At 41.6% G+C, this 24,469-nt stretch overlaps 1 protein-coding gene across 7 annotated transcripts in view; it reads left to right on the top strand.

Moving 5' to 3' along the window:
• ADGRF5 (adhesion G protein-coupled receptor F5) overlaps positions 1 to 24,469 on the top strand; it is a 106,891-nt gene that overhangs the window by 45,300 nt on the left and 37,122 nt on the right. For all 7 annotated transcript variants that reach the window (XM_017847686.1, XM_017847691.1, XM_017847689.1 and 4 more), the window contains 2 exons: positions 6,072 to 6,197; positions 12,851 to 12,905. In XM_017847686.1, the coding sequence (XP_017703175.1) occupies positions 6,096 to 6,197; positions 12,851 to 12,905 (157 nt within the window). In that variant the 5' untranslated portion in view covers positions 6,072 to 6,095. The remainder of the gene's footprint in view (positions 1 to 6,071; positions 6,198 to 12,850; positions 12,906 to 24,469) is intronic.

Raw genomic sequence — 24,469 nt, 5'->3', positions numbered from 1 at the left:
AACGAGACACAGTCTTGCTAGGGATTTTATAGAATGTTGCTTCTATTGTGTGCTGAACAGGGCTTTGTGTAGTACTGATAATGCCAAGGTTGCAGTGAGCTAACTTGCGTTTTTTTTAATCAGCCAAGGGTCTGGTCATAAGTTGGGCACAGGAAGATTGTGAGTTATTTGTACAGGAAAGCTATGTGTTCATGGACCATGAAGAAGGGCAGACTTATAGCTTATCTGCTTTTGATTTTTGCTGTCCCCTGGTCCTGCCAGCCTGATTCTTTTTCCCTAATTAGGACTTTCCAATTTCCAATCATCTCGGCTTTATCATCTTTCTTAACTGGATCTTTGATTGTTAGAATTCTGTAGGACTTGTTCCTACGCCTCCTTATCTACTCTTTATTGCCTCCCTAATCAATCTTACCTAATCCTATTGTTGCAATGACAAGTCCTCCCCACCCTGGCCTCTGCTCACCTCACCAGCTCTGCCTTGTACCCTTCACCTGCTCTCTTTTCATGTTCCAGCCACTCTGGACTGCTTGCAGCTCCTCAGATGCGTCATGCTCTTTCTTTACCTCAGGGCCTTTTCACATGATCTTTTTTTTCCACCTAGAACCATCTTCTTCCCCTTCTTCCAAAGTGCCCTGTTGTTTTTAGCTAACTCCAGCTTATGCTTTAGGTTTCAGCTCAATTAAATACTTCCCCTGGAATATCTTCCACAAATCCCTAAGACTAGGTCATGTCCTTCTGGTATAGCCTTTTGTAAACAGTTCAGTGCAATGGTTAAAGGGATGGGCTCTCGAGTTAGACTTTCTAGGTTCAAATCCTGGCTCTGTCACTTACTAGCTGTGTGATCTCAGACAAGTTATTTAACCACTCAGTGGCTCAGTTAATTTTATATCATACTAGATCTGTACCCTTTAATTGGATATCATACTGGAACCACCCCATTAGGATCGTAAAGATTAAGTGATTTAATATTGTCAATGCTGGGTTTAGTGCCTGACACATAGTAAGTCCTCAACAAATATTAATATTATGATTATTCTTCTCGGTAGCACTTTCACATAGTTAAACAATGAATTGAATAATTCATTCTTTAATAATGTTAATCTACTCCATTAGACTTTAAGCTTCATGGAGACAGGGACCATTGTCTTGTTTACTGCTACTTCCCCTTCACTCAGTAGAACTCTTAACATATAACAGGACTTATTAAATCTTTTTCCAGTAAAGGAATACACAAATGAATAGATAAGGGAATAAATAGATTTACTTTGTGCAATAGTCATAACAATACATATAATACAAGCAGGAAGGCTAAGGGCCTAGACTAAGTGTGTGTAGGTGTTCAGGGGAAATAGAGACTATTTATAACTGGATAGATCAGGAAACCTTCATCTGCGAGGGAGCCCTACTGCCTGGGCATTGAAGGATGGGTAGAATCTGAATATGCAGTGATTGTGTGGGTTAAGGGACAGGAAAAGATGGAGATTAATAAACCAAATAAATGACAGGGTTATTTTGGTTTTGCGAAACACAGAAAAATTGTTTGGCAGTAATTACTCCTGTCCACCCTCAAAATTAATTCTCAAAGATTGACTTGGCATTTTTACTTTTGCATGAGCACTGGAAAATCTCTTGCACTATTTTAACTTATGAAAAAGCAACTGACTTTGGTAACGAAAATATTATAGATGCTTATTACATATGCTCACTCTTATAAATAAAGTCCAGGTTGTAGAGAGCCTTGAGGATCAGTGAAAGTGATTTCCTTTATTCTGAAAGCAGGGAAAAATTGAACAGGGAATGTTGTGAGAAGAGTGCTTTAGGAAAATCCATCTTGCATCTCTGTAGAGAGGGAGCAGAGAAGTAAAGAAAGGAAGCCATTACCATGGTGTACATGAGGGGCAGAGAAGGCCTAGACTGTGTAGTAAGGCAGAGGTGGGGGGATAAATGCAAGATAGTTATGATTATTCTCAGAAGTTAACCTGAGTGAGCCTGCAATGAGTTGAAATAACTGAAGAATTTTAGACTCTTAGAATAGTAACAGGACTTTAAGAGACCAACTTCTGCATCCGAATTTTGAAATTATTGAGTGCAGTCAAATCCCTGGATTTACTGATAAGAAAACAGGCTCAGAGAGATAAAGTGACTTGCCTCCCATCACACAGCTAATTAGTGGCAAAATGAGGCTACAAGTTTGTTTCCAGTTGCCTGGTCAGGTGTCCATAAAGTTTTCCATTTTTGTTTGTTTGTTTGTTTGGTTGGTTGGTTGACTTCCCATCAAGAAGATCTCTTAGCTCAAATGACACCTTGTTCTCAGGAGAATAGACTGCTGTGTTTATAATTTTGCCACTACTGTCTATCAGCTTTGTGGCCTCAGTGAATTAGTCTTCCTTCTAAGCTTCTGTTTCCATATCTGAAAAGTAGGAGTAATTTAGTAGTATCAGAGGCTCCTTGAGAGGTTAGAGGGCATAACCCTTGCAGAGAACTCAGCAGCAGGCCTAGAACATAGTGAGCACCCACTAAGACAGGACTCCTATAGCCATTGTCACCAGCAATTATTACCCACCAATTATAATTAATAACCACCAGCAATTATTACCCACAATCCTATCATATATGGTTGCTCCAACTGTCGGAGGATGTCATTAGCGAAAATTTTGAGAATCACTGGTAGATCTCTTGGAGTTCTGACTGACTCAGCTCCTAGCCACCTCTTAGCTCTGAGACACCCAACTCTTTCTAGGCCTAGTTTTCTGATCTCAGGGCTGGTGAAGGATTTCTAAGAGAAGAGTTGATCTTAAGCACTGATTGTTTCTTTATTCTTTCTTTCTTTCTTTTTATTTTGAGAGATAGGGTCTTACTCTGTTAGAGGTTGGACTAGAATGATGAAATCATAGCTCACTGCAGCCTTGAACTCCAGGGCTCATGGACTCAAGCCATCTCCCCACCTCAGCCCCCTGCGTAGCTAGGACTATGGGTGCGTGCTGCTGCCCCTGGAGAATTACAAAAAAAAACTTTTTTTTTTTTTTTTTTTTTTTTTTTTTTGTGATACAATACAGAGTCTCACTTTGTTGCTCAGGCTAGTCTTGAACTCCTGGCTTCAAGTGATCCTTTCTCCTTGCCCTCTGAAAATGCTGGGATTGCAGGCATATGTTACCACATCCAGCCAGCACTGGTTGTTTCTAAGAGTTGTAAGAACAGGCCAGTTCCACAGTGAAGATTCCTGGTGCATAATCACTTTGCAAGAGAACACCATTAATGGTGGCTTCAGGGAACCCAGACCATTCATCCTCCAGATGCAGGGTTGCTGAGAATCTTGATGACTTATTCCTGGCATATGATGTCAGGCTGTGCTTTATTTCCCTCTCCCTGTCTTCTAACTTCACAGACAGGAAAATAGAGTCAGAGGAGAACAGGAAGTTGCTCAGAGCCACAAGGCTAATACTGAGGGCTAGGTCATATTTCCCAGCTTTGGTGAGTTTTAGTAGAGAGTGTCCTGGATTTTAATGTAAAAAGAGAAGGAGATTGGGAATGACATCTGATAATGTTCTTTCTCTCTCTGCCTCTGTTTCTGTCTTTGTCTCTCAGCCTTTGTTTGCCCTTTACTCCAGGAATTTTAGAAGAAATACGAACTTTTAGGGAATTTAGGATTAAAGGGGCCCTACTGAAGACAAATTGCCTTGAATGTGGGACATTGCTCCATGTTTTTAACTGGATGAATGTAGACTTTTCCCTCCATTGGCCAAGTTAAGCAGTTTTTGCTTGCTTCCTCACAGGTACGGACACCTGTGAGCTGGAAGGTTTATACGATTAATGATGCAGGTTGAAGAAAAGTTTGTCTTTAGGTCTCTACCCAAGTGTGACAGCAACCCTGAAAGCTGAAGTGAATTTCAGCTCGTATCACTGTTCCCATTGGTCAGGTCCATGCCTATACTGGTTGTCAAATATGTTGACTATTTCCTTTCTTTCAAAGTGGTGGCTTTCTCCTTTCTTTTGAGTGAAGAATCCCTGACATTTGCTGTGTAACTGATGACTGTGTATCATCTTCTGCATCCAGAGAACACCCGCCTCTCCATGGTGGGGTCCTTCCTACATCTCCATTTCTTTTGGCTTGTGATCTTGTTGTCAACAAATGAGTCAACATAGATAAGAATGTTACTTTATCAAAAATTATCTCAGCAGAGGCAGGGAGTGGGGGAAGATGGGGACAGTATTGTTCAATGGCCTATACAAATAGGCCAGACATGACTGTTTGGGAACATTGTAATTCTTGATAACTCTGACCAAAAAAAGGATGCACTGCCAATATTGAGAAATCATAGAAAGATATGGAGCCAGCTCTAGTCCTTCTAGTATGTGAGTTCTTCCTTGGTTATCAGATTTGAAGGGAAGCTCATTAACTATTCAGTTATTAAGTCTCATCTCCTTAATTAACTGCTTCAGTAGGGAACCAACAGAGGTTGGGGCCTGAAAAGACTACTTTGCCTCCAAAATACCTGACTCATTCTATATTAGCCTGTACAATACCCACAAGGGCACACTGTCTTTCAAAAACGAAGATAAAACTTCCAATAGAAAATTAAACAGGACATTGTTATGATTTCCCCACAGCAGATGCATCTGGTGTTAAACAGCTACTATAACCTAAATTGCAAAGCATTTCCCCCAAACCATTGAGTTGCAGAATTTGAAAAATGTGTTTGATTGCCAAATTTGCAAATTGGATCAGTTTTCCAGTTTTCCCCTGAGGAAGAGGAAAAGGTGGCAGTTGTCAGCTGGCGATTGAAATACAATTTTCCCTGGCGTGTAAATCTTGCCTATCATCAGTGTGTTATCCTGGCCATTGCTTCCCTGGCGCTCCCTGCAACACTCCAGCCAAAAGCCTGCCCTTCTGGATGGTTGCATTCTGGATTCTATTAACAATCAGAGTAATAATTATTGCAACCTGCATTTCTGGAGTTCTTCGTGCCCTTTAATCTCATTTGAGTCTCAGAAAACTCTGTGAGAGAATTAGGAGAGGTACAATTATCCCCATTTTACAGATGGGAAAACTTGGACTCAGAGAAGACAAATTACTTACACAGGACATAGTTAGTTTCTAGTAATCCTGGATCCTAACTCATATCTTGTGTCTCTTAGTCTAGCATTCTTTTCACAGCAACACATGGGCATAGAAAAGCCATAAGGAGAGGAGTGTGCACAAAGTAGATTGTCTTGGTCTCCAGACCTTCTAGGGTGGAGATTATTCCATGTGACACCCTGCTTTTTAAATGCAAAAATGATTCCTCTCATCACCAAAAGCTATTTTCATCATCAGCATTATAAAGGGAATTTTTAAAAATGAATACATAAGGCCAGGCATGATGACTTACATCTGTAATCCTGGCATTTTGGGAGGCTGAGGCAGGGGGATTGCTTGAGGCCAGGAATTCAAGACCAGCCTGGGCAACAGAGTGAAACCCTGTCTCAAAATATAAAAAATAAATAAATAAACAAATAAGATGGGATATATAATGATACTAATATTCTATATTATGCACTATAATATGAAACAATACTATAAGATACAACTTATATTTTTATAACCAAGTCCAGCAGTTCTCATACTAATGGGTCATAGTCCATTAATATGGGTCATGATGTCCATTAAATGGGTTACTACCAGAATTAAGTTAAAAATGGGGTAAGATACTCTATGATAGAATTGAAAATACTGAAGTATATTGCATGTAGCAAAACTGAGTAGTGTTCTCTGAGTCTTTTTGTTCATAAATTATGTGTAAGTATTTCTTACTCAGACATCTGCTACCTTTGTCCTATTTACAGGCACCACTCTCAGCCTCTCAACCCCCATTACCCTACTGTGACCATTTCTTCACCCGAAGGTCTGGGCAGAGAATGCTAAGTTGATTCCTTCATGCTTCTTCTTCCTTTTCTGTCTCTATTGAAAAGGTTCTTGTGTAGGATGACCTTCAAGACAGGACTTGCGAGTTCTTTTCTTGTTTAAGAAATAAATTGCTGTATTTAAAATATGGCATAAAATACAGAAATAAACCATCATATTTCCATTTCAGGCCAACCAACTCAAACTTTAAGACATGAAATCACCAAAGAGGACCACTTTGTGCCTCATGTTTATTGTGATTTATTCTTCCAAAGCTACACTGAACTGGAATTTAGAGTCTACTATTCATCCTTTGGTGAGTATATGCATATGTGCTGTAATTTTTCTTGTCACATTTTTATGATTTCCTGACTGACAATAGTTCCTACAAAAAGTTTAGGGAAAAAAACTTCCTCCCATAATTGCCACATAAGAAAAAATGTTGCAAATGAGGAGAAGGGGTGAATATAAACCTAGGGTAAATATAAGGAGAAGGGGTGAATATAAACTATAGGTCAGTGTATTTGCTGGGCTACCACTTGCTATATTCTGAAATAAGTGGTGTTGTCAAGAGAACATCAATGTAGCTTCAAGAGAGACCTCCCAGGGTTCCTTCCTTCTCTAAATTGCAACCACTAGGCCTAAGGCTTCCACTGTGTTAAACTGACAACAATAACAACAAAGCAGATTTGGAGGATTGAGCAGAATGTATGTTCTTAAAGGATTTGTTTTAACTGGGACATCAGGCTAGAACACATTCCAAAAGACATTAATCTGTGTGTGTGTGATGATCACAGACTGATATAGCTGAAGGGACCATAGACATCATATAAGACTTTTGCTGACAAATTATTCAGGTGGTTTTGTCTTTGGAAAGTCAAGGAGAGTTTAACTTAAGTAAAGGGAGGGATAAGTACCCCCTTATTCTTTATGGGAATTTTCAGGTTATTCCTTACTTAGGCTTCTCCCTGCACCGGAAACAGGGCATGTTACTGGTTGGGAATCTTTGGAGACTGATGTAATTCTCTCTGTCTCAATTTCTTCATCTGTACAACGATGCTAATAGTAGTACTGATTTCCTTTTATTCTTATGAAAAGTAAATTAGTTCATATCTCTAAGATGCCCTAGAACAGTGTCTGGCACATAAGAAATGTTATGTAACTGCTGTTATTGTTTCTCTTATTGTAGTAGTATTTTCCACTTTTTTGTTTTACATATTTCAGTTCTTTTTTTTTGTCAGTCACTGTTGTTAGACATTCACTGGTACATTTTTAGCATTATAAAATGTCCTTCTTTGTCCTACTTTGTATGTTTTAATTTAATTATTTGTCTGCTATTCCAATTGTCATGTCTGCTTTTGTTTCTGTGTTTGCCTGATTTTTGTCCTTTTTTTAAAAGTCTTTATATACCACTTTGTTTTATGATTCTCTTGTAAACATGTGTTTGATTTTTTTTTTCTTTTAAACCAAACTTGACCAAGTAAATTTGTATAATTGGTTCCCATTTGATATCATTTTCAAAATGCTTGATCTTACCTTCAGGATTTTGTTTCAAGACTTCATGTACTTTCCTCCTCTTTCTATTTTTGGTTCTTTCATTTTCTGACCTAGGTTATCTTTGTCTTTTCTTTATTTCTCTCATGACTTGGGGTATATATATGGTGTGTCTCCTGTTCCAGACCCCAGTGTGCGGGGTATAACCTGTACACTCATACACAATAGCCTGCCCATTTAAATAGAGGAGGGAAACATTTAAGCTTCTTGTGAATTCACATAGTCAGTGCAGAGCTCTGGCTATCCAAGGCAGGGGGGTAAAAGCCAGGGCCTGAGGCGATCTCAGCAATGGTGTTAGCTTTGCCTCTGTTCCAGCATTTCTTAGTGTTTCTGGCTGCAGCAGTGCCTTCTCTGTATGCCACATCTGCCCTCCTAGTGATGGCCTGGCAAAGCCCCTTCATCTGCCTGGTGGCGAAGGCTGGTCAGGGGATAAGTTGACCTAGGGCTCTTGGTGGAATGTGAACTCCATCTCCTTGGAAGCTCCTACCACTCACCTCAAAGGACCCCACTTTTCCTTGGTAGATCTACCCTTCAAGTTATAATGTCTTCATGCAACCCAAAGGCTGAGGACTTCCACTGGAAAAGTGCACTTGAGCCTGCCTGATCAGTTTATACTGCTCTAAGCTGCCACCCAGTTCCCATGACTGACCTTCTACCATCTTAAATGTCACATGTATGCAACATCTGGTGATGGACTTGGTTTTTGGAATTGTGGTAATTATGCCTAACATAAAATTTAACATCTTGAAACCATTTTTAGTCATACAGTTCAGTAGTATTAAGTGTATTCACATTATTGCACAACTAATTTTCATAATTTTTTCATTTTGCAAAACTCAAACTCTATACCCACTTGACAATAACTCTTCATTTCCTTCTCTACTGACAGCTGCTGGTTACTACTATTCTAATTTCTGTCTATTAATTTGGTGATTCTAGATACCTCATGTAGGTAGAATCATATAGTATTTGTCTTTTTGCGAGTGGCTTACTTCACTTAGCATATTGTCCTCATGGTTTATCTATGTTGTAGCCTGTGTCAGCACTTCCCCCCTTTTTAAGGCTTTAATGTCCTATTGAACATATGTACTATATTTTGTATGTCCATTTATCCATCCATGGACATGAGTTGCTTCCACCTCTTGGCTATTGTGAATAATGTTCCTACGAACATGAATATACACACATGGGGTGACGGGCTTTTAAAGGGTGATGATATAGCCCTTCTCAAGCTTTCACGTGAACACGGATCTGCCCAGAGACCTTCTTCAAATGCAGATTTTAGCTCAGGATGCCTGGGTGGGGCCCAGGATGTTGGCTTTCAGACGTGCTGCCCTGGATCCTGCTCCAGTGACCATCTTAGAGTTACAGGCTGTACATGCTCGACTTTGATGTCACGTCTGAATGGAAGCCCAGCTCTGACTCTCATTAGCTTTGGAAACTTTGTCAACTTTCTTCGTTTCCCTAAGTCTGTTTCCTCTACATGAGAATAAATCATAAATCGTATCTCCTTCATCTGTTTGTTGTGAGGCTTCAATGTTCTACATGCAACCCACAGCACGGTGACTAGCACAGAGCCCAAGTGCCTATGCATTTGGTAGTTATTTTTAATATTCTAGTATTAGGTTGGTGCAAAAGTCATTGCAGCTTTTGCGATTACTTTTGATACAAATAAACCCCTCTGAATATGCTTATGTGAGCAGACTTTGCTAGAGGATTCTTGCTCAGACAGTTTTCAAACACAGAACCAAAGATGTTAAATTGGAGGTTTCAGGTCAAGAGAAAGAGGCATGTGTGGCAGGGCTTGGGTGAGTAGGCGTAAGATTTGGGAAAGCTGGAGCCTTTGTTTACCTCCTCGTTTGCCATCCTGTTCCCTGGGAATTTTCTTCTTCATGAATAAAAGGCCACCTCTCATTCCTGACTGACTACCCACCCCCACTCCAGGCCACCCTGCCCCCACTACAGTTATCTGTGAAGTCATCAGGTCCGACAGGTGGGGCACTTCCTGGAATTGGTGACCTTGTCTTTTCCGGCTGAAGCTTGGCCTTCAGGAAATTCCCTCTGGACAGCGCTGTCCACTGTGGCTCAGACAGTCCCTTGGGGACCTCTACACAGATAGAGCTGGCAGAGGGAGGTCCAATTGGAAGATCTGTTTTCTTGTCTGAAGTAAATACACTGCCTAGCACTCGGAGCCCTGGCAAACCTATGCTCCCTTGTGAGTTCTACTCAGCACCCAAAGTGTAAGAGGAAAGGCAAGTACTGGAGTCCCACAGTTCCCCAAACTAGGATGACATGAGGACTCAGGACGGTAAGGCTGGTCCACAATGAGCCCCAGGCCAGCAGAATACATGGCACACGCCACTACCAGAGACTGCACTGAGCACCTGATGTGCCTCAGCACTTACTATTTTCATAATGTAAGAAACAGAGGATTCGAGGGAGTGAATGACATCACCTAAAATTCTGAAACTGTGGGATTCACTTCTTGGTGCAACCATTTGCTCTATTCACATCCAGGTCCCGTGACTTGGCAGCCACATCTTTGTACCTCTTTGAATCTGGGGATGGTCAAGGGCATTTACCATCTCCACCCCACCTCCTGAGAGGCTTCATTGCCATCAGTGTGCTTTTTCCTCCATTATTTCCAATGATTGCAGGGCTTAAAATAGGAAGTAGGTTGCTCTCACTGGACAACAAAGAGGCTGCAGGTGACAGAGCTGTGGAAGCAGCACTTGCAAAGATGTGCCCTGAAAGTTCCAGATAATCACCATAAAGATTCAGAAAATCTTCAGAAAATAGTGTTTCTAAAAGATTGCCTCATGTCAATGGATGTGCTGGTTGAAAAGGCAGTTTTCTGCACCTCACCCCCGACATACTGAATCACATTGGGGGCAGGGGAGACCAGTGATCCTGATTCTCACAAAGAGTTGAAATATGCTACATTAGATAATTGAAATATACCTTGATTTTAACATGTAACTGACAAGACAAAGAGACAAGACCTCAATACTTTAGTCCTACTGAAAAGCAGAGAGAACGAAAACTCAACCTGGGAGAACTGCCCAAAGGTGACCACTGGTGATCAAGTTCTCCTGTACTGTATGGGTCCCCTAACTGCTGCCTTGAAGTGCGGACAGAGAAAGCTCCCAGTGGTCACTCCCTCCTCCCCACCAGACCCCAGAGAAGATGGAGGCTGGAAAGCATGAAGAACCTTCCTTTTGCCTGGGCAGAAAGCCAAATCATTCTCCAGGGGAAGCTGGGCCGGAACCAGTCCTATACATTGACTTTGCACCTTCCATTCCTGCATATTCAATTACATCTAAAATAACTGCACTGCAAATAAAGCAGCAACTGGGCTTTTGAAATTCCAGTCATCATCCATCATTCCTCTATTTATTTCTTCAAGAATATTTATGAACCATCAAGTACACAGGATAGAACTTGATACTTGTTTCACGACTTCATGTACTTCCTTCCTCTTTCCATTTTTGGTTCTTTCATTGTTTCATTTCCTACTGACTTTAATACGTTCTTCAACCAGTACCTCCTAAGGGCATCAGTGAGGGAAACAGGTAAACCTCACATGGAGTGGTAAATTGCTAACATCTGATCTTTTCCTAAAAATGTAACTTAGTAAGAGGAGGGAGACAAGCCAAGGGAATGGTTCACTGGAAAGGAGGAGGGAATAGGAAGAGGTTATACAGACAGAGAGAGAAACGGCTCTGGGTGAAGAGAGACCAACTCCCTGAGACAAAGGCAGTTTCCCAGGTCTCTACTGATAAGATGATGCAGTGCCTATGTGGGCAAGTGCAGACTCTGGAGCCGGCTGGGTTTGAATCCTGCTCTGCCATTAAAGTCTGTGTGATCCTAGGCAGGTTACTGGACCTCTCTGTGCCTGTGCTTTCTTATTAGTGAAATGTGGATAATAACAGCATCTACCCTTGTCCTGGCACAGGGTGTTAAATACATCTTAGGAAGTATTATGTTTGTCATTGTGATGATGTGAGATAACTAGAAAACAGTGGTAGACAACCCCGATGGCAGAATGAGCTCTGTCCCAGGTGGCGGTCATGGATGCGTGCAGGTCAGGGTAAAGCACAGATCTCTGTGGGCAGGGTTATCTGGGAGGCTTCAGAGAGGTGGGGCTTTTCTATTGAGTGTGAAGGGAGTTTGGGGTGGAAAACATATCACAGGAAAACCTGTAGGCAGGCAGGGACCAGCTAGGAAATCCATGTCGGGTCAAGGTACGGGGTAGGCTCTGTTACCAGCTGTGGAGCTGGTGGAGAGCCCATGAGTGAAACTGATCAATGCCTATTCTTTAACAAAAAAAGCTACACGATGAAGGAGATGAACTTCACAGAAACGCACCAGGTGGCAGGTGGCAGTTGCAGCATGATGCCCCCAGAACATCTTGGTGCCCCCTCCCTGAATAGCATTTACCATGTAACCAAAACTACTTTCAGTGCCTTACACTTACTAATCATTTGATCCTCACAACAGCATTCTGAGATAAGCTATATTCATCCCCATTCTATAGGTAAGGACTGAGGCACAGAAAGGTTAAATGATTTGCCCAAGGTCACACATCCATTTAATGATGGAGCTAGGATTTGAACTCAATGTATTCTGAGTCCCTACTTTTAATCACCACACAGTATAATAATAGCTAAAATGTATTAAGAACTTACTACATGCCATACTGTAGTTTGCTTAGTTTTCATAACAATTCTATGAAGTTGATACTGTTATTATTCCCGTTGTACAGGAAAAAAAAAACCCTAAAGCTCAGCAAGGATAAGTAACTTCCCCAAGGTCACAAAGCCACAAAGTGAGTGGCACAGTTTTGTACCCAGGCAGTCCGACTCTAGAGCAGGCTCTCTTAGTTCCTACTACAGCAACCAGCAATAGAACCATCCAGGAGAAAAAGGATCAGACTCAGGAAAAATAATTTCTAAGCATGCACAGTGGTTAAAGAGCCCTAATACAGCAGGAAGATTGGGGTTGGGCAGGCTGAGTGTTGAGAAGGAGGTCGTGAGACTTGTCTCGAAGGTCGCTGGGATGACTCAGTTCAAGTCAGGCAGAGAGTACAAGTTTAGAACATGATAATAATTTATATTTCTTGACAGGATTCAAACTGCAGGAACTCTGAGAAAGTCAGATATGGTGATTTCTTCTGTTCCTGATCTAGAGACTGGTCAAAAAAAGTGAATTCCTAGGTCACACTACAGTAACAACTCCACTTCATTTTCCAAACCATTTCATTGCTGTGTGCCCAGCATCCACGGGACACATGGTGCTAACCCAAAGTCCACAGCCTTAAGCTCAGCTCCAACATTTAGGGGTATCTAAGCGGGGAGCCACAGTGAAAAGACTTCTCTAACCTTAATTGACAACTTTCTCAAATGTTCTTTTCAGAGTCTTCATGAATATGAACCAGCTGGTGAAGAGGCACTGAGGCAAAAACGAGCCGGTATGTAAACTCTTGCTTGGCAATCTCTTTTGTAAGTCTACTCAAATGATATGTGTTGCAACTTTTTAAAACATTGTAGTCCACATAATTCAGTCTCCAATCACATCAGGGTCATAGAGTGCAGTGTGATTTCCAAAAGTAACTACTAGGAAACTCCATTCTCTACCAAATGACGGTAACTGGATCATAACAACACATAAGAACCTGCCCTCCCTCCCCAATGCCATCACTGCTCCTCACATTCCTAGGATTTTTCTGTGGCTCTCTCCTCAGCTGCCCTCCCACACCACCAAATGGCCTACTTCTCTGCCCACCATCCAGAAACCTTTCTTTTGCCTTAAAAAAAAAAAAAAGAAAGAAAACATCTTTCACTCTGGACTTTATCTTGTGAAGCAATCTAACCACGAGGCTCAAGTCCTCCTCTTGTGTTTCTCACTCCAATTTTCCCACTCACCTTTCAAGCAGTGGTCTGAAAAATACAAGGCTCAGCCCTTTGGAGAGTTAGGGGTGGGTGAAGAGTTGCAAATTCTGACACACCGACCCTCAAATCCCATCCTGAGTGGACCCTGTGCAGGTGTCAGGGCAGGGCCACAGGCTGGGTGTTCCCAGGACCTGGTGCTCCCACTGCCAGCATAGCAGCCCTTCAAAAGCACAAACTGGATCTCGTCATTTCCCTCCATAGAACTCTTCATGGGCTCCCTTGGCCTTGGAACTAAAAGCCAATCCTCTGCTCGTGACTCACCAGGCCTTCCGTGCCTTTCCCACCTGACCTCCTTCTGTTCCCTTTCACGTCATCAACGCCCTGCCCGTCATCCCCCTTTGTTTATCTGGGAGACTCCCACTGAAGTCTCAAGTCCTATGATCTCCTGCCCTGCTAGGCCTTCCATCCATTTCCCAGAGCATCAGGGACTGCTTTTCCTGCGTTCCCATTCCCCTTGATACATTTCCATTCACAACATTTGTCCCAAAGCACTGGAATTATTTTACCTCCTGTTTGCCACCCCCAGTAGAGGAGAGCTCTCATGAGTTCTCCTCATCTCTGTAGCTGGCGCCAGGCCCCGTTTCTTTCTCAACCAGTGAGCGAACAGATGAAGCACTTGCACGTTCACATTACAGTGCCTTTCTGAATTCCTGTCAGGAAAGGTCTGCTGACTGAGTGGCTGTACCAAATATCTAGAAGGAAAAATTTTTCACCCTATCACATTATGATGGAATCATTTTTTCAGGCATGTGCAACTTGATCTAATGAGTCTAAAAGAGACAGTAGGCTGTCAAAGAGGGCAGGCTTACCCTAAGGTCAGAGTGGTGGCATCTGTTCGAGCCTTTCACGGTGCAGTGGCCAGACTCAACTGTTGTCCAGCGCTTGAAATGAGAATTTGACCACATTTTATTAAGCTCTTAAAATGCTGATTGGAAGATCATACCACTGTTGGTTTTCCCTCTCTCCTTTTCTCTTCCCTTTCTTTTCTTTTCTGTTTCAGCCTTCGTTTTCTTAGCCCTGTGGGATCCCACGCTCCCTTTCTCCCTTTCTCCCTCCTTCCCCGAAGTGGCCTATAGCACAGTCTGTACGTTCTGTGCTCTAAAACAGGTATCATTACCTCTACCCCATCCCAACAACCCTTTAAACTTTTCTGCACCCTATGACGGGAGCAGAGCCAGAGATGTGCTCATCTGGTATTTTGAAAGACTTTGGCTTTTTAAATTCAAACGATTAATCAGTGAGTTCCAGCTCCAGGCTTCTGTCAAGTTCTTGTAGGGCTCAGGCTGCTGGCTTCCTCAGGAGCAGTGGGTGATTACAGCTGTAAAAGGAATGTCTTCCTGCACTTCTGAGCCAGGCTGTTTATGACCCGTGGTGACAGTTTGAGGGAGTAGCCCTTGGGGAGGAAACCATTTCTATATCTAAGGATTTGACATGCCAAAATTTTTGCAGGTGTGCTTTCATTAAAAACAACCATAACAATGTTAAATCACCATGAAAAGATGTTTTCCATTTATTATACATGGTCCTCTGTGTTCTTGGGCCCCTAGAGTCATTTGGGAAGTGTTAATGAATCAACCTATCGTCTGCAGAAGATGGATTGATCTTGGTACTTTTACAAAATCGCTGAAGTAAGAAATGGCCATAGAAAAACCTAGGCACTAGACCCCAGATATCCAGAATGTAAGTTGCAATTAAGAATATGACTTGGCATGGTGGCTCACGCCTGTAATCCCAGCACTTTGGGAGGCCGAGGTGGGCAGATCACGAGGTCAGGAGTTTGAGACCAGTCTGACCAACATGGTGAAAGCCTGTCTCTACTAAAACTACAAAAATTAGCTGGGCATGGTGGTGGGCACCTGTAGTCCCAGCTACTTAGGAGGCTGAGGCAGGAGAATCTCTCGAACCCAGGAGGTGGAGCTTGTAGGGAGCTGAGATAGCACCACTGCACTCTAGGCTGGGTGACACAGCGAGACTCCATCTCAAAAAATAAATAAATAAATAAATAAGAAAAAAGAACACAACTCTCCGGAAAATAATGATGAAAGGAAGCAACAGAAAATGTTACCTTCAGCAGGATGCCACATGGAGGTGTCTGTGTTCTGCTTGGTGGGTGTGTTAGTTAAGTGAGGTGTTAGAACTGGGCTCGGATTTTCAGAGTGCTATTCCATTTCACATACACATACCTCTCCCTTTCTGAAGCCTGGTTGCCAGAAGGAGACAAAGGTTCTAAGAGAAAGACAATTAGGTCAGGAATTTTCTTTTTTGAGTCACTGGGCAAAATCTTTAGCATTTGGAATAGAATCATCTTTAAAGATAGGATCAATACTTACATTTATTCTCAGCACACCATGAATTTCTACCCAAGTGACTGGTCAGTTACATAACCTAACTGGCCCCTTGAATTTATATGTGTGTGTCTGGGTGTGTATATATATATATGCATGCAAATGTGTGTATATGTGTATGTGTGTGTGTGTGTGTGTATACTGTTGTCCTTCCCTTGGTATCCATGGGGATTCGTTCCAGGAACCCCTCAGATACCAAAATGTGTATATACTGAAGTCCCTGATATTAAATTGTATAAATTTGCACGCCACCTATGTACATCCTTGCATATATTTTAAATTATCTCTAGATTATTTATAATACCTAGTACAATGTAAATGCTATATAAATAATTGTTGTACTGTACTTTTTAAGTCATAGAGACAAGAAAGAAAGGCTGTACATGTTCAGTATAGACACAATTTTTAAAAAATATTTTCCATCTGAGATTGGTTGAATCCATGGATGCAGAACCCACAGATACAGAGGGCTGACTGTATTATAGTACATATATATATGTATTACATTTGTATGTATCACATAGGTATGTCACATTTACACACACACACATATATCTCAGAGTTAGTACCTTATAGGGTTGTTAGGAAGATTAAATAATGTTATGTTTTAAAATGTTAATTGAATTATCTGGTGTTTATTTTTTCTTTTAATAGTTTTTTAAAGAAATTTAAAACAAAGAAAATCGATTTATTTATAAAATAGTGTTGCATTTGAAAGGGCCTGATCTACCTGCAGTCCAGAGATGGTATTCTGTACCACTTGAAGGCAGGGGCACAGAGGCTGTGATACAGGAGTTAGCATTTTAGGAAAACTCTTTCAAAATTCTCTCAGGAAAAAGAAGCCTGCATGAAACCTAGAGGTGAGAAAAAGCATGGATCTGCCTGTTAGGACAATGAGTGGCTGTAAGGGAGCAGAGAGAAATAAGAATGGGAGAAAGATCCTGAGTCATGTCACAATTCCATCAGGAAGTGGATTCTGGATCAGCTGAGTGGCTGGCACAGAGAGGTGACTGATTAATGCACTTAAATGAAAAGTATTCCGATGGTTATGGCTAAATAAATTACACGAAGAAATTAGTGCCTGGGAGACCGGCCAGGAGGCTCGGCAGTCTAGACATGCGACCCTGCCATGGAGTAAGATAGGAAAGAAGCAGAGGAAATGTTCGCCAAAGACATTTTGAAAACCACAGCAAAAGGTCCTGGACAGATGTGACTTGGGGATGAAGGACAGCAATAATCCCTGTGACTCTGCAGGAGTGTACAAACCTGGGATATGGTGCTTTGGGGAGGTCACAGGTAGAGACCAGAGTTGGAAGGAAAAGCTTGTTCTGGAGGTTTGCAGATAAGCTCCAAATTTAGTCTTATGGGTACTCTTCATGGGGGAATGAAAGTGGATGTTACTTATTCGTTGGAAGTAACACAAATATCGACTGGCCAAGTTCTCCATTCCAGGTTTCTGACAGTAATTGGGAAGGGGGTATGTCTTGGAGCCTGGCGCTGAAGAGCCCCAATTGATTATTCTTTGGCTTTAAAGGAATAACCAATGAGAGGCAAAACAGCAAGAGAGGGAGATTCAGGATGTCCAAGCCCTGCCCTGGATGCGTTCACATTTTCACATCTATTTAGTCAGAGTAAGGTTCCTCCCAGACCGGGTCTCTGGCTGCTAGCGCGGAAATCCTGCCCTTTCTGCAGGCCTAGCAACCTGGGTATGCTGGCCCTTTTAGATCTGGGTTCGGGAAATGCCGGGCACTCCCCAGATTGAGGAACAGACTTTTGGGTTGTCATAGTTGTAGCCTTTCTGGTGATGACATGTGGCCCTGAGTGCTCTGAGCCGCAGTGGTGGTGGTAGAGTGAGATAAAAGACCTGGTGCTCTCCGGCTGGTGTGTGGGGTTGGTTTTAAGCTTGACATTTAATATTGGGAGTGTTTTGCTGTTTTAAAATTTTTCTGGTTAATGTTTTTCTTTTTTGTTTGTTTGTTTGTTTAACTATCCCAAAGGTGAAGCCTGATAGGAATAATGTTAGCATTTCTTTTTTTTTTTTTTTTTTGAGATGGAGTCTCACTCTGTTGCCCAGGCTGGAGTGTAGTGGTATGATCTCAGCTCACTGCAACCTCCGCCTCCCAGGTTCAAGTGACCGTCCTGCCTCAGCCTCCCAGGTAGCTGGGACTACAGGCACCCGCCACCCTGCCCAGCTAATTTTTCATATTTTTAGTAGAGACAGGGTTTCACTGTGTTAGCCAGGATGGTCTTGATCTCCTGACCTCGTGATCTACCCACCTTGGCCTCCCAAAGTGCTAGGATTCCAGGCATGAGCCACCATGCCACGCCCTTAATGTTAGCATGTCTTGACCTATCAGCACACATCTGTGTAGAATATAATCATTATATTTATGATAATCAGAATTACTATTTTACTGGCAACTATATGCCAGACACTTTGTTAGGAGTTTTCATGTACAATTCCAGCTCTTTAACAATCATCCTGCAGAGAAAATACTAGCCTTCATTTACAGATAAGCAAAGTGTGGCTCACAGAGTTCAATGACCCGCCCAGGTCAGAAGGCATTCCACCCCGATTCTCTCTGGCTCCAAAGTCCATGCTCATAGCTATGAGTTATAGTTTTCAACCTGTGTTCCTGGTTGGCTCATGAAGTCCCATTTCATGGTTCTTGGAGCAGCTTTATAGAGTAAGGAAGACTGGTATATCTGCCTTCATCTTACTAGGTAAGAAGATGGCGCTAACTTTGATGATCTGGGTATGTGGCTAGCTAGTGGAATGAATTCTCTTCCCTAGACTTCACAGTCTGGTGTTTGATGACACAGTGCTGCCCACTTTCTCCTCCATCTACACCTGCCAGGTAGCCCATAGCCTTGGGTTCTGATGATTTTCTTCTTTGCAAACAACTCTTTCTGAAACCTGAAGAGAGAATAAGATCCCTTCACCACATCTGCAGAGCAATCACACAGTAGCATACAGACAATGCTGCCAAATTGCCACCTTCTAGAATATGTCAAGAAACAAGCAAAATAGTGGGTATCTTTTGATATTTACTTACTAAGACCAACAGGAAGAAACAAGAGAGCCAAACCATCAATGGTAACATTGTATTGGTCCCTTTAGTCAAGAGGAAGCCACACCAACCAATCTCTTTTCTCCTGGGTGAAGTTAGCAGGCAAGAGGTTAATTTATGCATCTACTTAAGCTCTGACTCTGATAAACCATAGTTCCCATTAGTGTTTCCAGGCAAAAGTAGAATTGTTTGCTTAAACAGCTGTGATTAAGACCCAAATATCTTGGTTGCAGTTTGTGGCCAACTTTCCAGAAATGTCCCTGTAAGATAAGTGCTGTGTGGCTGGCAGTGATTTATGGGAAAGGAGAGGGGAAATCCTGGTTGTCTTGTGCCTCCTGGGCCTGCTGATAGGCCTCTGTCTGTGACACTGATGACACCTGGAATTGGCTACCTTCCACACAAGGCATCAGCAAGCCAGAAAAATCCAGACAAACAATGCCAGGGGCAAAGAAAACACATTAAACTCCTAGGAGTCAGACATCCTGAGGAGCAGAGGAGGACAGGAGTGCATCCAAAACACACACACAGAAGTTGAGGAACTGTCCTCATTCCTCCTGGTCCCTGGTAGTCTGGGGAAGGACAAGGAATGTCACTTCCCAGGCTCTGAAGTCCTCAGCTTAAGCGGGACAGGTGGGTTTGGCATTTCTAACCCTAACCTCTGGGCCTTCTGAGGGAGTGAGGCGAGTGAGCCTCTGACCCCACCGCTATGTGGGTCATGCTGATCCCTGAGCATCTAAGCTGTTCCTTAGGTGCTCATCCTGTTGCCTCAGGGCATTACAGGGGAAGAAAGCTCACCCACAGCCTCTATGTTCTGTTTGCCTATAGGAGCATGATACTGTTCTAGGCTTCAGATGAGAAGAAATGACCCAATTTCAAGTGCGTACTGGGGGATTGAGGGCATCTTCTTGCTATTCCTCAACCAAGCCAAGAGGGTTGCTATCTAGGACTTTCACACCTGTTTACTCTTCCTAGAGTGACATTTTCCAGATAGCTTCCTGGTTCGCACCTTACTTCATTTGAGTCTCTGCTCAAAGTTTACTGCTTGAGAAAGGTCTTTTGTAACCATTCTACCAAAAAAATAAAAATAAAAAATAAAATAAAAAAATAAAACAAACAAAAGCCATCCCTGTTGTCCCAATCACTCTGTTTCCTTGCCTTCCTTTATTAAATTAAAATGTAAACTTATCTTTTGCCTCCAGTATAAGGATGAAAGATCCTCAAAGACAGGGCTTTGCTCCTTTTATTCACCCTGTGTCTCCAGCTCCTAGTGCAGTGCCTAGAAAACAGGCATTCAATAAATAGTAAAATTACAGGTAAATCATTAAATCAAGGAACAAACAAATGAGCAGAGCAAGGCTTAATATCAAAATACATTAGTATCAATGACAATGGGTCACAATGCATTTTTCCTGAATGTGAACTTTTTTTTTTTTTTTTTCTGAGACTGAGTCTAGCTCTGTCTCTCAGGCTGGAGTGCAGTGGTGCGATCTCGGCTCACTGCAACCTCCACCTCCTGGGTTCATGTGATTCTCTTGCCTCAGCCTCCCAAGTAGCTGGGATTACAGGTGCCCGCCACCACACCCAGCTAATTTTCTGTATTTTTAGTAGAGACAGGGTTTCACTGTGTTGGCCAGGCAGGTCTCCAACTCCTGACTTTATGATCCATCCACCTCGGCCTCCCAAAGTGCTGGAATTACAAGCATGAGCCACCGTGCCTGGCCCTGAATGTGAATTTTTAAGACATTTATTATGTTGAATAGAATTAAACAATGGTTTACATAATTCTTTGATTCATTATTAATCATTTTGCCTTTGAACTTGATTTCTATTTTAGAATTTACTTCAGGAATTGTACATCAAGCTCTAAAGACACATTTAACAATAGTAACTCATATTTTTAATAGTACTTTAAAGTTTACAAAGTGGTCCCATTTGGCAATGATAGACTGGATAAAGAAAATGTGGCACATATACACCATGGAATACTATACAGTCATAAAAAAGGATGAGTTCATGTACTTTGCAGGGATGTGGATGAAGCTGGAAACCATCATTCTCAGCAAACTAACACAGAAACAGAAAACCAAACACCACATGTTCTCACTCATAAGTGGGAGCTGAACAATGAGAACACATGGACACAGGGAGGGGAACATCACCCACTGGGGCCTGTCGGGGTGTGGGGGCTAGGGGAGGGTTAGCTTTAGGAGAAATACCTAATGTAGATGACAGGCTGATGGGTGCAGCAAACCACCATGGCACGTGTAAACCTATGTAACAAACCTGCATGTTCTGCACATGTAGCCCAGAATTTAAATTATTTTTTTTTTTAAAGTGGTCTCATTCATTATCTTCTTCTATCTGAGGTGTGGCAGGGTATGATGAAAAGAAAATGGTCTTTGGAGTCAGAAAAATGTTTCCAATCCCAGCACTGACACTTACTGTCAATGTGGCTTCAACATTTGGAAACTTAGTTTTGCCATCTGCAAAATGGATGTATGCATACTGTCCTCATGGCCCTAGAACCTAATAGATGATGAATAAATGCAACTGCTGCTGTTATTGTTACTTTCACTATCATCACTGATTTATCCAGTATCATTGAAGAGAGGGAATGAGCAAGTATCAGTTCCCTTGAGGCAAGAGAGGGAAAATATGTGTGAACAAATATGTCTGGAGACCACCTGAGTGTTTGCCTCCACAGGCGCAGCAGCAGGAGGTGTCTGAAAACAAAAAGCAAAGCCAAACACAAGTTTAGGTGCTGATATTGGCTCTCCAAGATTCCCTTCTGGGTTTCTTCATTTGGATTGGAACACTAGATCTCAAACCTCCTTGATCATCAAAATCACCAGTAGAAATTGAAAAAAAAAAAAAAAAAAATACAGCAATACAGGCTTCTGGGCCTAACCCATATATATTTTACTTTGGTTCACATTGGCTGAGCCTCCAAAATCTCTCTCTCTCTCTCTCTCTCTCTCTCTCTCTCTCTCTGTGTGTGTGTGTGTGTGTGTGTGTGTGTGTGTGTGTGTGTGTGTGTGTGTGTATTCCCTAGGTGTATATAATCCTCAGTTAAGTTTGGGGATCACTGGAGTAGATGATTTCCAAGAGTAAGCCAACAGCCTCAGAAATTACAATGGTGCTTTTGAGCCTGTTTCGAATGAGTATTTTCCAGGAGAAGGCATTTCCCTCTCTGTTAGAGGTTCCCCATCTGTACCGGTTTCTAGAGAGGTGACACTCAGGCTGAGGGTGATTCTGAAACTCTTTTTCGAAGCTGTTGGAGAACATAAAAGGTAAAGGAAAGAGGCCCTTAGAGGCTGGGTGCTCACATTAACAACTGCAGGAATGCTATAGACTGAAACTTGCTAAGGTCACAAGAGCCTTTCCTATTAGTTCTTCATGCTTTGGCTTGGCTCCTCGTAAAATCTGAAGAGAACTGACTTGGTTTCAATGGGGAGTGATGATGTCCATGAATCACCGTGTGCTTTCTGTGCACACACTTGTTCTTCAGTTGTGACTGAAAAGAGCACAGGAAGTAGGCTCAGGGCCAGACATGACCCTCAGGCAGGCATCGATATTTTGCAAGATCAGATCATGGGATGCAACAAAGCCAGCAATGAAGTGGATATGATATGAATTTGTTACTGACCTCACCCATCCAAAAGGCAGCTACCATCCAGGAAATCCTGTTTTTATTTATGGGAGAAGAGTAGACTGGCATGGCAAAGAGGATCTTGGAGGCAGTGAACCCTCTGGAGGATATAAACATTGCTGCGTTACTTTTCAGGAAAAAGAATGTGCACTAGGGCAGAACTTGTAAATATTATGCAGCCTTTCTCCTCGTAAATATTCCCAGTGGACAGCATAGTGTGTCCATAGTTAGAATTACATAAAATAAGATTAACCATTCTTCCAGGAAGCTTGTTTTCATCACAGAACCATTTGAGAATCAAAAGTCAATAGGAAATTTTAGGCAATGCCATACTATCATGACAGGCTGAGTTTCTGCGTTCTTATAAAAGTCACTTTATTGTATTTGTTAAGTACATTTTTATAAATAAGAAATATACCTTAATATCCATTCTTAATTTTAGGAAAATCTGCACAGACCTTTTTTATAGGCTGAGTTAACTGCAGAAGCTGAATGATGCCAGGATGAAATTATTCTCAATAAGGTTGATGGGTAAAACCAAAGACCTAAGAAAAACAGTTTACCAAGCTCAGTGAACAAATGTTACAGCTTTCTGAAATAAACATTCAACAATTAGAGTTTCCCAGCATAAACTTACTCTCCTTTAGTATTTCACACCAAGAGTCCTTAGAATATTTAGATCTTACAATATTATGGGAAAATTTTTTGCCCTTTTAACATGGAATTTTAACTTTATGGTATAATAAACTTCATCTTCTCAGATACAAGGTAAATTTTAAAGTAATGATTTTATAAATATTCACTAATTTTTTCCTTATTTGACTGACAAGATAAAATATTTTCAATGTCTGGGCACAACAGCTCATGACTGTAATCTCAGCACTTTGGGAGGCCGAGGCAGGCAGATCGCTTGAGCCTAGGAGTTCAAAACAAGCCTGGGCAACATGGCGAAACCCCATCTGTACAAAAAGCACAGAAATTGGCTGGGCATGATGGTATGAGCTTGTGGTCCCAGCTACTCGGAAGGCTGAAGCCGGAGGATCACTTGGGCCCAGGAAGTGGAGGTCACAGTGAGCCAAGATCATGCCACTACACTCCAGCCTGGGTGACATAGAGAGACCCTGTCCCCCCAAAAAGAAAAATATTCTCAATTTATCTGTGTAAAACGTTCTTATTCCTTGAAGGTTCTTTATTAAGTATTAACTGTGCCCATGGCTTCAGTTATATATTCTAGCCAAGATTAGGCTAAAGATTCTGTCAGTGACAGAGAGGTGAATTTGTGACTTGACTCAGAGAGTTTCAGGTTTAACAAGAATTGATTGGTCACGTATTTATAATAAGGTAAGCTCTTTGCCAGATGGAGTAAGTAAGGCTAAGAGAAGTGAAAGAAACATGAAAGAAACAGTTCCTGCTCTTGGGAAGCTTAAAATTAGTGGCCCAGACACAATGTGTTATAGAAAACTGTGAAAGAACAATTCCCAGAGAGAGAGAGAGTGTGTGTGTGTGTGTGTGTGTGTGTATAGTCTATATATATACTCTCTCTCTATATATAGTAGTCAATATAGACTACTATAGTCAAGGTGGATCTGTTCCTCAACACACACCTACATCAGGCAGGCTAGACTTTATCTATCTATCTATCTATCTATCTATCTATCTATCTATCTATAGTCTCCATGTAAACATAGAGTAGACTATATAGTCTATAAACATAGATTAGACTATATATAGCATCCTATACTATACTATATAGTATAGGACTATATACAGACTATACTATATAGACTATATAGACTATATAGACTACTATATACATAGAGTACCATATATAGACTATATACAAACTACTCTATATAGACTATATACAGAAACTATATAGTCTCTATATATAGACTACTATATATAGACTATATATGCTATATATACTATATATAGTATATATAGTAGTCTATATATAATTCTATATATAGACTGTATATACTATATATGTACTCTATATATAATATATAATATATATA

Source organism: Rhinopithecus bieti, unplaced genomic scaffold (assembly GCF_001698545.2).
Source record: "Rhinopithecus bieti isolate Rb0 unplaced genomic scaffold, ASM169854v2 scaffold_28517, whole genome shotgun sequence".
NCBI classification, from domain to species: Eukaryota; Metazoa; Chordata; class Mammalia; order Primates; family Cercopithecidae; genus Rhinopithecus; species Rhinopithecus bieti.
This window is presented reverse-complemented; position numbering and strand designations above follow the sequence as displayed.